General features: G+C 41.5%; 1 protein-coding gene across 1 annotated transcript in view; it reads right to left on the bottom strand.

Annotated features, from left to right (window-relative positions):
* Positions 1-13,467, bottom strand: part of RYR2 (ryanodine receptor 2) — a 3,458,987-nt gene that overhangs the window by 22,073 nt on the left and 3,423,447 nt on the right. The window contains exons 100-102 of the mRNA XM_085612346.1: positions 10,476-10,540; positions 3,264-3,364; positions 228-279 (exon numbers count right to left, since the gene is read on the bottom strand). Of these exons, the coding sequence (XP_085468472.1) occupies positions 228-279; positions 3,264-3,364; positions 10,476-10,540 (218 nt within the window). The remainder of the gene's footprint in view (positions 1-227; positions 280-3,263; positions 3,365-10,475; positions 10,541-13,467) is intronic.

The raw sequence follows: 13,467 nt of genomic DNA on the forward strand, positions 1-13,467 counted from the left end.
ACGTCAAGTGCAATGGGGGAACAACCTCACACATTCAGAAAACTGACACCAGACAGAAGTAAAAGTAAGCGGCACTAACACGTAGGAGGAACATATGGTGCATCGGAGCATGAAAAATAAATATATATATATAAAAATATATATATATCTGTGTGTGTATTTAAATATATACATGTGAACTGTGAACCATTATATATCGTTTAGCTCATTTAGACATGTATACTCACCTGTCCTGTATGCTCTGTTTCATCTTTGTTTATGAGATACATGAAGAAGAAACTGTAATGACAGAGATGCTTGTCAGAAGCAAAATACAATGTAAAATACAACTCTAAAATCTTACTTATTTATGTAGTACAGACTGTGACTTCATAAAACTTTCCTACAAGCACAATTGAATGGGCAGATCTTTGTGTAGATCAAGCATCGAAATAGCCACAACTCCATAATGTAACCATACCTGTTGCCTAGATTTAGGGAATGCTACTTATCAGCAGTTACTACAGAAATAGGAGGTGTCCTTGTTCAAACACCTTTGGCTTAATAGAGCAGCTAATTTTTAAGAGGTACTATCTACTTGACTGTCCATTGATTTTCTGCTGCTGGGATTGTGAAAGGAACTTGACCTTCAGGCTTTGGTGTTTGTTAACCGTTGGTCACTTACCAAGACGCTGTGAAGAGTATGCTGACCTGCTCCAGGAGCAAATCACTAAGCACTCAAACAAGCAAAGTATGCTGCAAATCAGCGAGGGGCTTGAGTAGTTTCTAGCAATTACAGGGTAGTAAAGCAGAGGTCTTTATTGAGGGCAGATAGCAGGGATTATGAAAGGCGCCTGTGTTTGGCATTTTGCATGTGTGAGGCCCCACATCTTGGCATACCCATTGCACTTAGAGGGTTGCAGTGAATTACTAGTAATTACTCAGGCTGTGCTCACTGTGCCAGTGTAACCAAGCAGCACCCCACTGATGAGCCCCAATCAGGGCAAAACCAGTCTTGGAGTGCTTGTGTTCTGGTTCACGGAGGATCTTGACTGGCAGTTCAGGATGGACTGTTCCTATTGGAGCAGGGTCCAGACTGATATGCATATGGCTAGATTCAAACTGTGGTAAATGGTGTGCAAAATACTGATGGACTAAAATGCAGCCTGAGAAAATACCAGTGGATGAGATTAATTCATGCATTCCATCTATCACTTTTTTGTGTATATTAGTGCGATGCCCTAAGTTCGACGGGTATGCCCAAACTTTAGTCCCATTCTCACTGTGCCCCTAGAACTAAGTTGCACCTGAGTGACTAGCCCCAATCAGGTCGAAACAATGTTAGGATGCTTGTGTTCTGGATAAGCAAGGACCAGGCCAGGCAGTTCGAGAGGGTCTGTTTCTACTGGAGGAGGGTCTAGAATGATTTACATATGGCTGGGTCCAAACTGAGGAGCACAGCGTGCAAAATAAGAACAGACTGGAATGAATTACTGAAACTTGATTTATACAGCACTAAGCTACTCCTAGGAGTGTCCCGGCGCTAAGCAAATAGGTAGAAGCACAGCACCTGACAAGACCTCTTGGTCTTGAACAGACATGTCTTCAGTCTTCTTTTTTTGTGGCCATGAATAAATACCACTGGCTGCGATTAATTTTAGCATTCCATCCATAACATTTTTGTATGCTCCAGTGCGACAACTCAAGTGTGATGGGTATGCCCAGACGTGGGTCTTGTGCTCACTGTAGAAGTGGAATCAAGGTGCACGTGACTGACAGGCCCCAGTAATGGCGATACCGGACTTGGTTTGCTTTTGTTCCGGTTCAGGTTTTGCTTGACCTGGCAGTTCAGGCTGGAATGTTCTAGCAGGGCCATAAATTAATTTGCATGTGGAGGGCCCAAACGGAGGAGATGATGTGCAAAATATTGATGGACTGGAGTGCATCCCAGAATAAATACCAATGGTTAAGATTAATGTAAGCCTTTCATACATCCATCACGTTTTTGTATACTTCAATTAAAATGTCAGTGTAGCTTTTACTTCTATTTTCTTTTGCAAGACATTTTTTTCGGAAAGAGACAGCGAAATGAAACATCTTTCACTGTCGTTCGTACATTTGTGTCTGGAGTGTCGCATAAGTGACATTGAATAAATAAGGACATTTCTGAACTCTGTTTCTGCAAGGAGAATTGCTGTATGATTCTTCAGGAGAATAGCTACACATAATTTAGGGTTACCACAAATAGTATGGTTGGTTGTAGTGGAAGAGGCCAATAAAAATGGAGTAAATTACACATCTACCAAATTCAGCCGAAAACATTAAATATGACATGTCTATTTTCGCTAGTGGACCATAATCCTCTACCTGAAAAAAGGAACTTCTACTCAATTGGTCAGAATTAGACATCAGTAACTTGTTTCAGGGTTCAACTGCAGGCAATTACATGTTTTTTCTTAGCAGCTGAGTACATTACCAAAATCCCACAGGCCAGCAGAAGAAACTATTAGAAACAATTCATAAATGGATAAGTAGAATTGTGCCTTAACACACACCCCCACCAGCCCCCACCCGTCCGCTGTATACACATACTCCTGCATGTCAGACCACAAGGTTTGGGCAACGTGTCTTAATGGAGGGAAAAAGATACCTCTTTTACTCATCTGCATATTTCCATTTGCAGTAAATCTGCTTTTCATTTTGATTATTTTTCTTGTATTTAACAATTTGGATATCTATAAAGTATTACAATTGTTTCACTGTAACTGAAACCAGTATCGTTGGGCAACTCGTTCTTGAACTATGGAAAGGTACTTTAAGTTTATTTGTCTAATTTTATGTCATTCGAAGGCAAACACTTCTGAACGACGTCAGATGGTGCTTTTACATGTCTGGCTCTGCATATGCTACACCTCTGATGGCCAGCAAGGTAGATTTGTTATATACAACAGCACAAACACCATAACAGTGCCATTTTTTCAAGGTCGTTTTCAATGTCACATTCCCTCCTAAGTTCACTGCACTGCTCATGTTTTCACTCCAAACCCTATCCAGAAACCTGAAAGGAAATAGGTTTACTTTTTCCCATTCTATAGGGCACGTCAGACAGAAAAATGAAACAATAAACGACAATTTTCTCCTTCTAATAGATTTCCTGGAACAGGACTCCTCATACAATGCAACATTTCTATTTTCCTCGGTGCCATTTTATGAGATTGATTTTTTCCTGGCAGAAGATGGAGGATGTCATGGGTGATGGAAGAGTTCACAGCTCGTGTACTTACAGGTAATTGGCTAAGTTGTGCTCCTGCAAAGTGTGTGTTTCAAAGCCATGGGGCACGGTGTCAAAGTAATCATTGCCTATCCCACAGATGAAGCACTTCGTCTAGGAAAATGAAAAAAAAAACAGTCACACTGTTGAAATTCTTTGTAGGAGTAGTAACATTTTGCCACAGTATGGTGCCACATGCTTAAAAATATAAGGCTTTTTATACTTTCTATAATGTACTTTCTAATTACTTTCCCGTGGGCATTATCTCAATGTAAAACCACATTCTGGAAGTCTATTTAAAAATATGTTTCTGAATATAGGATTTTTATCAATTACTATTGTTATAATAAAATAAAATTAAAGCATGTTATTGAGATCAGAATGTATTTACTGATCGGAAATAAGTTTGGTTCATATTAACCAATTCTCTTGCGTGAAAACACTAAAAACAATTTAGTTTAATCAATTATTTGGTGCCACAGAATATACATTTTCCTCACTTATTGGAGATTTGCACCACTGAATGGAAATTTGCACCACGTATTGGAAATTCGCAGCAACATTTCCAACATCCCCCATATAAGAAAATTGAATGTATATGGACAGAGTAGTGTAAAAAATCTATTTTTTGGGTGCATTCTTTGTTAGTACATTGGTCGGTAGAAATGTTTTTGTAATGATGGGCAAAAATGTACCAGTGTAAAGTTAAGAAATCTGACCAATTTCTACATGTTTACTGTAAAGTTCAGGACAAGCTCTCGAGTAATTGATAACATTCAGAAAGAGGTGGTCACTACTGTATTTCTTATGTTTGTGCTATAATTTCATAACTGTTTATGTTAAGTTCATTAATTGCTTAGCTTGCATATCCCTGATCACAGTGGTGCCAACACCCAGACCATGATTATGCAATGGTGGCTAAATGTCAATACCTGTGCAAACAGAAGTTTGTGCAGGGAGTTGGGACTGGAATTCGGAGTTGTATTAAATTATCAACACTGCCAGGGGAAAACTGTGTGATTTTTGTACAGATTTTGGCAGGTCAAGCCTGCTAGTTTATGGAGTAGACACCTGGAAAAAAACACAATATCGGGAATTTGGTGAGTTAGTTAATGGTTATGCATGTTATGCCTCATTTCCAGGTGAAAATATTGGAATAGAGACATTTACCCTAGTGGAAAATACCTTACCTCAAGGGTCAAGGTGTTTACCAGTTGAGGGGAACACCTTCATCTCTTCTGGTTCACTAATAACCAAGGCTATAGACGTGTTTCCAGCGCATGGCCTCATGGCTGGTTCTCAGTGTGTAAATATTTCTGTAGGGTCTGATTTATGGAGTTCAATGAACGTCCAATAAACATTGGCAGGAGTCTTGTCTGCCATTCTCTGAATTTCCCAGTTTCATTTGGAGGACACGGAAGTTGTGTTCCTGAAGGCAAAGTCACTCTTGGCTCTACCATTGAGAACCCTATGTGTGAAAGTCAAGGTGTGGCCATGATGGGGACCATTAAAACACCTAGGCCTGTCACCGTTTTCAGCAGTGCCTCTTCTGCAACAGACTTCCATGCAAACCATGGTAGTCTGTAACAGAACCACATCATTTCATCATTTCATGTTGGGCGAAAACTACTAGTATGTTATGTTATATTATGTTCATTTGTATATCGCACTAATCACCCAAGAGGGTAACCAGGCCCTTACATAGGTGTGTGGGTGTGTGGCCTCCAAGGTGCTTATACGAAGAGCCAGGTCTAAAGCTTCTTGCGGAACTCAAGAAGTGAGGAGGAGGTTCTGATGTGTTGAGGGAAGTTGTTCCATGTGTTTGGTGTGATGTAGGAGAATGAGCGAGCTCCAGTTTTGTTTTCATGGATGCAGGGAGTGTGTGCAAGTGAGAGTGAGGCAGAGTGGAGGTGCCTGGTGGGTTGGTGAAAGAGTATACTTCCTTTTCAGGTATTCCTGTCCTGTGTTGTGTAGCGCTTTGTATGTGTGTGTGAGAAGTTTGAATTGGCTGAGCTTGTGAATGGGGAGCCACTGAATTTTCCTGAGGTACTGTGTGATGTGGATCCCGAACTCTCCATGCCACTGGAGTCAAGCTAGCCTGGCTGATGGGGGGTGAAACGCCAAAACCGGTCCCAGGATGCTTGTTTCCCGTCCAGGGAGAACCTGGCCTGGCAGTTTGGGCTGAACTGTTTCCATGGGGAGCAGGATCAAGAAGGATTTGCATGGGGCTGGGTTTAAACTGGAATTGCATGATGAGCTAAAAAACACAATGGATTTAGGCCCTGATCTCTGTACTGAGGTGAAAGTTTGACATTGTTCAATATTCTGTTCATCAATTGTTCTTTTTGCATTTGTCAACCAGAGTGGGATGGATATGCCCAGACGTGGGTCTTGTGCTCGTCATGCCACTGGAGTCAAGCTAGCCTGGCTGATGAGGGGTGAACCCTCAAAACCGGTCCCAGGATGCCTGTTTCCAGTCCAGCGAAGACCTGGCCTGGCAGTTCAGGCTGAACTGTTCCCATGGGAAGCAGGGTCAAGACTGATTTGCATTTGCCTGTGCTTAAACTGGAATAGCATGGGGAGCAAAAAAACTATGGAGTTAGGCCCAGATCTCTGTACTGGTGTGATTGTTTGACATTGTTCAACCTTCTGTCTATGAATTGTTGTTTTTGCATGTGGTGTGGGTGCACAATGGAAGGTCAAGTATGAGTCTTGCGGCCGTGTTCTGGATGGTCTGGAGTCTGTGTAGAAGTTGTTTGGAGATCCCAGCAGAGAGGGTGTTGCCGTAGTCCAGCCTGCTGGTACTTGCGTGACAGTCCTTCTGGTGTTCTTATGTAGCCATCTGAAGATCTTTCACTGCATGCATAGGATTTGAAAGTAGGAGGTGCACACTGTGTTTACTTGAGCCGTCATGTTGAGATTGTAGCATAGGATGATTCCTAGATTTCTTGTGTGGTCTGTGGATGTGGGTGTTCGCCATAATTCCGACAGCCACCAGGTGGAGCCCCATGTGAAGGTCTTGTTGCTGAAGTCCAATACTTCTGTCTTGTCACAGCTGAACTTTAGATAAATGGTTTGAATCCAGTCCACTACCATGGTCATGCAGTTGGTAAAGTTTGTTCTGGTGGTGGCTGGCTTGTCCGTCAGGGAGAGGATGAGTTGGGTATCATCAGTGTAGGAGAAGATGGTGATGTCTTGTGATTGGATAATGTTGATGAGCAGTGTCATGGATATGTTGAAAAGGGTGTGGCATAGCAGTTACTTGGCCTCTGATGTAAAAGGTGTCAGCCTTCCCATGAGGAATGAGCATATCCGTTTGAGAGAGGATCCTTGCATACCAATCTCATGGAGTCTTCTGATTAGGATGAAGTGGGAGACAGTGTTGAGTGCTGCAGAGAGGTGGAACAGGATGAGGGCCGCTGTTTCTCCTCAGTCCAGAATGATTTGAATGTCTTTTGTGGGCGTGATGAGTGCTTTTTCAGTGCTGTGATTCCTTCTGAATCCTGATTGAGTATTTTCTAAAAGATGGTGAAGTTTGAGGTGATTTGTGAGTTGCTTGTTGATGGCCTTCTCAATCACTTTTGCTGTATATAGAGCAGAGAGATGGGTTGGAAGTTTCTCAGTTGATTTGGGTCGGCTATGGGCTTCTTGAGGAGGGTGTTGATTTCAGCAAGTTTCCATTCAACCAGGAAAGTTACAGGCATGATGGAGGTGTTGATGATGTGGGTCAAGGCGGTGCTGATTGATGATGCTCCCTGGTTCTAGATGTGGAGGGGGATGGGTCTGTTGGAGCCCGTGAGTGGATGGTCCACATGTTTGCAAATGTGTTGTTTCTGGTGAGGGTTGTCCATTTGGTCAGGAGGCTGTCTTGCTTGGTGGTGGGTAGGTTAGCAATGAGTTCTCTTGGATTGGGCTGGTGTGTGAAGTTGCTGTAGATGTTTGCAATTTTGCTGTGGAAGAAGTTGAATAGGTTATCACAGAGCTGTTGAGAGGCAGTAATGTTGTTTGCAGTAGCTGAGGATGAGGTCAAATCCTTGTAGCTGTTGGAGATTAATTCGATGGGGTCCACTAGTGCTTTTTTCTTGGTATTTCTTAATTGCTGGTGATAGCGTCTAAGTGCAGCATTGTAGGTAGTTCTGTTGGTGGTGGCATGCCTACCACTCCATTTCCTTTCTAGCTGTTTAAGGCATTGTTTGATGTCTCAGAGGTCTTCTGTGCACGTGCTGGCCTGCTTGTTTAATCTACTATGCTTGTTCTGTTCAATGGGTATGAGGGAGCCTGAGCAGTTCTTGATCTAGTTGTTGAAGTCATTGATGTCCTTGTGGAGGTTATACGTCGGGCTAGCTTGAGCCTTGCTGAGGGTGCTGAGCTAGTCTGCTTCTGTAATTTTGCCCCAGCTGTGACTTGAAGTGCTAGGGGTGTTTATTTGAGGCATGTTGCTTTGGAAATGGATGATGGAGTAGCTGGTCCATGTGAGCGGTGAGGTGCGGTTGTGTTTAATGCTGTCACTTGTGGTGAAGATGGAGCCCAGTGTTAGTCCAGCGGTCTGTGTTGTTTCTGAGATGAGATGGGTGAGTACAATGTTGCTCAAGCTTTTGAGGAGTGCTGTGGAGCAGCGGTTGTTTCAGTCTTCCAGGTGAAAGTTGGTCACCAAGGAGAATGTAGGCTTTGGAGTCGATGTTGAGTGGAGCGACAAAGTCAGTGATGAGGTTGGTAAAGGTGGCTTGTGGTCGGGGAAGCCAAAGACTCTTTTCATGTGCTCTTAGGGGCAGCAGAAAAAGACGGCAGAGTCACAAGGGAGTCACAGCAAAGTGACAGAGGAGGCAGGGTGTTGTGGGGGAAACAGAGACATAAAGGCAGGAGTCAATTTACATTGAGACATAGTGCCAGAGACAGGGGGGAGTTACTGCTGAGTGGAGAAGTCAATGAGCCAATGTGCCTGAGAATTGGACAAGAGTCCAAGGTGTGGAAAGTCAAATGGGCAGTGTAACAGCCACCAAAATACTTTTCTTACACAGCTCCTGACTCTCAGTCGGGATGTACCATGGTTTAACAGCCAAAATCAAACTGACAGTCCATAGCAGATATGTGGAGGTGTTTCCCTTGCTACACCAGTAGGTTAGTAAGCCATCTAATAAACCCCAAATCAATCCCATGGTTTGGAGCATTTCAGTACAATTCCACAGTGGCAGAATGTGTTCTTAGACTGTAATGTTTAACATACCTTTTTAAAAACATCAGTCCTACTAACAGCATGAGTCAGCATCAGAGTGTAGTGGCAATAAAAAAAACTAACGTATGGGGAAAGCAGTAAATCCTTTGTTGGAGTAATTGCCATATGAATATTTTGGAAGATATAGTTCAGTTCAGCAGGTAATTCTCTGACTCCATACTTGCCACTTCCTCTAGAAATTAGAGGGGTTACATTATCTCACAACTCAAAATGTGCCCATTTGAACCATCATTGGCATTGAGCCTGATTCTTAACAGTACTCAAGAACCTACAAAAAACAGAAGTGAAGAACATTTTCAATCTGCAAAAACAAAATCCCATTAGAAAATAAAATGTGGTGTTTTCTTCTCATATGGGATTTGTTTATATGGAAATAATCCTTAGGTAGAAATTCTGTGTGAAAGTAAAAAAGTTTGAGGGCAAGGATTTGAGCACTCTTGGGTTGGTCCATCCGTACAAGCTTCTAAAATCCACAAATGACTAGACCTGTTGGTATTTCATAAAATATTTAAACTAGATTCAGACCCTGAAACTGCTTGCAAAGTTACTACAATGGCAGGAGTAAATGAGGGTATAGGGTGGGAGCGGGGAAGTAACATCCCCAAAACCCAATGATTTAAATGGGGGCTAGGACAAGGTTATTTTCTGCTGGTAAAGTAGTTACCCAGTTCAGAGAAAAAGGAAAAATACATATGCATGCAAATGCAATTTTGTGCTACATTTAGGCCTATGCAAATGCACAGTTACACTTCTGTATGCAGAAATATTTACATATTTTAGTACTCTTGGTTGTCTGTGACCCATGTAGATATCCAGGAGCATGCATGTAATTCTTTCTGAATGCCATCCAAATTATCAGTTTTCTATAAACTTAGAAATAACCCTATTGGAGTCGATTTCTGATTTTTTTTCATGAAGTTTTATGAATTGAACCAACATATACCAAATTCAGAGTTCAGTCATACATTGTTTTCATCTGAAGTATTCAGTGCCTTAGAGGAAAAAAGAGCAATTTAAGTCTTTCAAAACATCACATCATAGCCTTTCTCCTTTGTGCTGCTGAAGATGGAAGTGGGTCTCTGAGAGTATTCAGTAAAACAAGATATTTGCTTCATTTTAACAAAGGATCCATAAAGAGGTAGGGAACATCAGCGTCATTAGGTGTATTGTTCTGTTAGGTGGAGGTTCAAAAACATTGAAAAGAAGGAGGCATGAAAAGGCAGTTGTTTTATTCCTCTTGGGGAAACTGTTGAAAGGCAGTGCAGAAGTTGTCAATGTCAACCTTTCCAGACATTTCCCACTGCCCTTCTGGGGTATATGCATACAGATCAAGAGGAGGTGGGGAGAGTAAAAGGGAGACAAATCACTCGATCATTTTATGAAAGCCTGGAGCCATCAAAAAAAGATGTTTTGAGCCTTGACCTGCTCTGGATATCTACAGTACATTTGGAACTCCCACGAAAAACACATCTGTGTACAACGATAAGCACTTAATAACTCTCAATATTGTTTAACGTCTCCCCACTGCCATGTCAATTTGCTTTTTTACTTGGTCATATTAAAAACAAGCTATTTTGCCATATTTATTTCTCTTAAACATAAGGCAGGTATTTGTATCTTCTTATCAAATTGTATAAATGCCAACTTTAAAAAAAGAGATATAATTTATTCTAAAAGGACAACAATCATTCAATAAGCACAGCCTCACCATATATGAAAGAGAGTACCTACATCTTTTTAGCTCTTTCATTATTCTCCTTTTGGAGGAAGAGCAACTGAATGACAAAAACATTTGTTAACATTTCTACAAGAAAAAAACTCTTACACAGCATATCTCCTCTTCATAATACATCTAATGTTCTTCTGGCTGTGAACAATCAATTAGAGCCAGACAGTATTCCACATCAAGGTTATTCATACAGCATAATATAATTAATTCATTACTTAATGGTCTATAATACCAAAAACAGAAATCTGTTACTTCCTTCTTACCTCCATGTCTTCTTTCACTTGCTCCTGCTGGTCCCTCAACTCTCCAAACGCATCAATAATTAAACCTAATGTGATATAAATATCAAAATTAACCTTCAAAAAGATAATAACATCATCCACTATAAACATTCAGTGATATCCATGAAACATATAAATTGCTGAGATCGATCACATGCATAGAGGTCAATTATTATAATGAAAGATGTGGTTATACAAAATATACTCGATGATAGGTACTGGCACCTTATCCTTCTGATAAAGCCTACATTTCCATATTTCTATCAAATGTGCAGTTTTCCCTATGGAGACATATCCCAGGAATCCATTACATTGAATGGAGTAGCCTCCGCAAGCTTTTCCACCTATGGACTTCGGTACAAACTGTGCAAACCCACTTTGTTTTATCACAGTGGCAAGCAAAATACAAGGACCGCAAATTGTTAATGGCATATATATATATATGTTTGAATATATATATATATATATATATATATATATATATATATATATATATATATATATATATATATATATATATATTAAAGCGACCCACTTCGGAAATCACAGGGCGCTCTCAGGCGGTGCGTTCAGAGACGGCAGGGTCAGGCCGTATTCAAATTGTTCATTCGTTTCCCCGCAGGGCTGGGTTCTCGCGCACTCACGGAAGAAACAAATCGTCACCAATTCATATCGTCAGGTTTCTTTCTTTATTTACAGCATGCCAGTTAACTGGCATGCTGTAAATAAAGAAAGAAACCTGACGATATGAATTGGTGACGGTTTGTTTCTTCCGTGAGTGCGCGAGAACCCAGCCCTGCGGGGAAACGAATGAACAATATATATATATATATATATATATATATATATATATATATATATATATATATATATATATATTATCTACTGGCGGTCGCCAGTAGATAGTTATAGTTACAACCTAGTTTCCATAGGAAATCTCAAAATTCTATTTTGAATAACTTTGGTGCCGGTTGACGAATCCTCGCGCAATTTTCAAAACTAATGGGGCGCTCCGTTCAGCTCCTACCCTGAAAGTCTCGGGGTGATTCGTCAAGCGGGGGCCGGGAAAAAGGGGGGGTCCCAAAACGCGTTTTCCCCATGCATTTTTCCATAGGACCTTTAGACACAGCTACAGCCCGAACGGCTGAACAGAATTACTTGAAATTTGGCAGAGAGGTAGCCATAAGGTCAAGGAAGTGCCTTTTGCAGGTCTGGTGTAAATCTGTTCAGTATTTCCTGAGAAAATAGCAATTCTGATTGGTTGTTAGATGTCGGTAAACATTCGAATTGGTCAAAACCAGGAAGTGTTGGCCGCCATTTTGTCTCTCGCAGTCTGAGGGGTTGAAAAACAAAGGTGGAGACCGTGAAAAGGGGGCACAGTGGACAGTTCCTGACCCCCTAGCCTCGGTCAGGGGGTCACAGAAGGACCCCCAAGGGAGAAACAAACCAATTTTTTTTTATAAAAAATCGCGAGGTGCGCGCACCCAGCGCGCACGGCACTGACTGCGAACCGTGGGCGCTCGGTGCGCGAAGCGCACCGAGCGCACACAGTGCACGCAGGGTGCGCGCACCTTGCGAATTTAAAAAAAAAAATTTGTTTTTGTTTGAAAAAACTGAAAAAAAATAAATAATAAAAACATAACTTAGCATTTAAAAAACCGTACAAATTCACTGAAAAAACCATAGGTTTCACACACGTTATAGTTACGAATTAGCATTTAAAAAACCTTGCAAATTCACTTAAAAAACCATAGGTTTCACACATGTTATAGTTAGCTGGACATTTCACTCGTAAAAAACCAATGAAATTCCCCCGTTATAGTTACTGCAGGCAACTATAACTCACGCGACCGCAATCCTCTGCTGATGACGTCAGATATTACATCACTGATGACATATGTGTCTTTCTGAAAAATAAATATTTGTAATATATGTATAGCTAAAGATTAATGGAAGAAGACATGGGTAAATAAGTGTCTAAATACAGTGATGTAATATCTGACGTCATCAGCAGAGGATTGCGGTCGCGTGAGTTATAGTTGCCTGCAGTAACTATAACGGGGGAATTTCATTGGTTTTTTACGAGTGAAATGTCCAGCTAACTATAACATGTGTGAAACCTATGGTTTTTTAAGTGAATATATATATATATATATATATATATATATTACCTACTGGCGGTCGCCAGTAGGTAGTTATAGTTAGGACCCCTTTTCCATAGGAAATCCGCAACATTCTATTTTGAATAACTTTGGCGCCGGTCGACGAATCCTCGCGAATTTCTCAAAATAGGTGGGGCGCTACGCTCCGCTCCTACCCTGAAAGTCTCGGGAGGATTCGTCAAGCGGGGGCTGAGATAAAAGGGGGGTCCCAAAACGCGTTTTTCCCATGCATTTTTCCATAGGACCTTTAGACAGGGCTACAGCCCGAACGGCTGAACAGAATTACTTGAAATTTGGCAGAGAGGTAGTCCTCAGGTCAAGGAAGTGCCTTTTGTAGGTTTGGTGTAAATCTGTTCAGTAGATTCTGAGAAAATAGCCTTTAAATCAATATATATATCTGAGCCAGCTTACGGTACGCTTACCGTAAGCTTACCGTACGCGTACGGTGGCGTGCGCGAGCGCGATTCTGATTGGCTCTTAGATCTTAGTAAACATTCGAATCGGCCGAAACCAGGAAGCGGCGGCCGCCATTTTCTCTCTCGCACTGAGAGTTAGGTTGTTAAATAAAACCAATACACATGTAAAGGAGCTGTTTTGACAGCTCACACACACATAGCCATGATGAGGGAGTCCCCCAAGACCCCCCAAGGCCAAAAAAGCCATTTTTATTTTTTCGCTAATTTCGCCGATTACGCTTACCGTGCGCGTACGGTAAAAAATGTAAAAAAAAAAACACTATCCACACTCTCCCCACCCCCTGTGCTTTTGGTGGCCGCAGGCCACCAAATGTGCATGGCTTATCAGTAGTGTGA

This window comes from Triturus cristatus, chromosome 6 (genome assembly GCF_964204655.1).
Source record: "Triturus cristatus chromosome 6, aTriCri1.1, whole genome shotgun sequence".
Classification (NCBI taxonomy): Eukaryota; Metazoa; Chordata; class Amphibia; order Caudata; family Salamandridae; genus Triturus; species Triturus cristatus.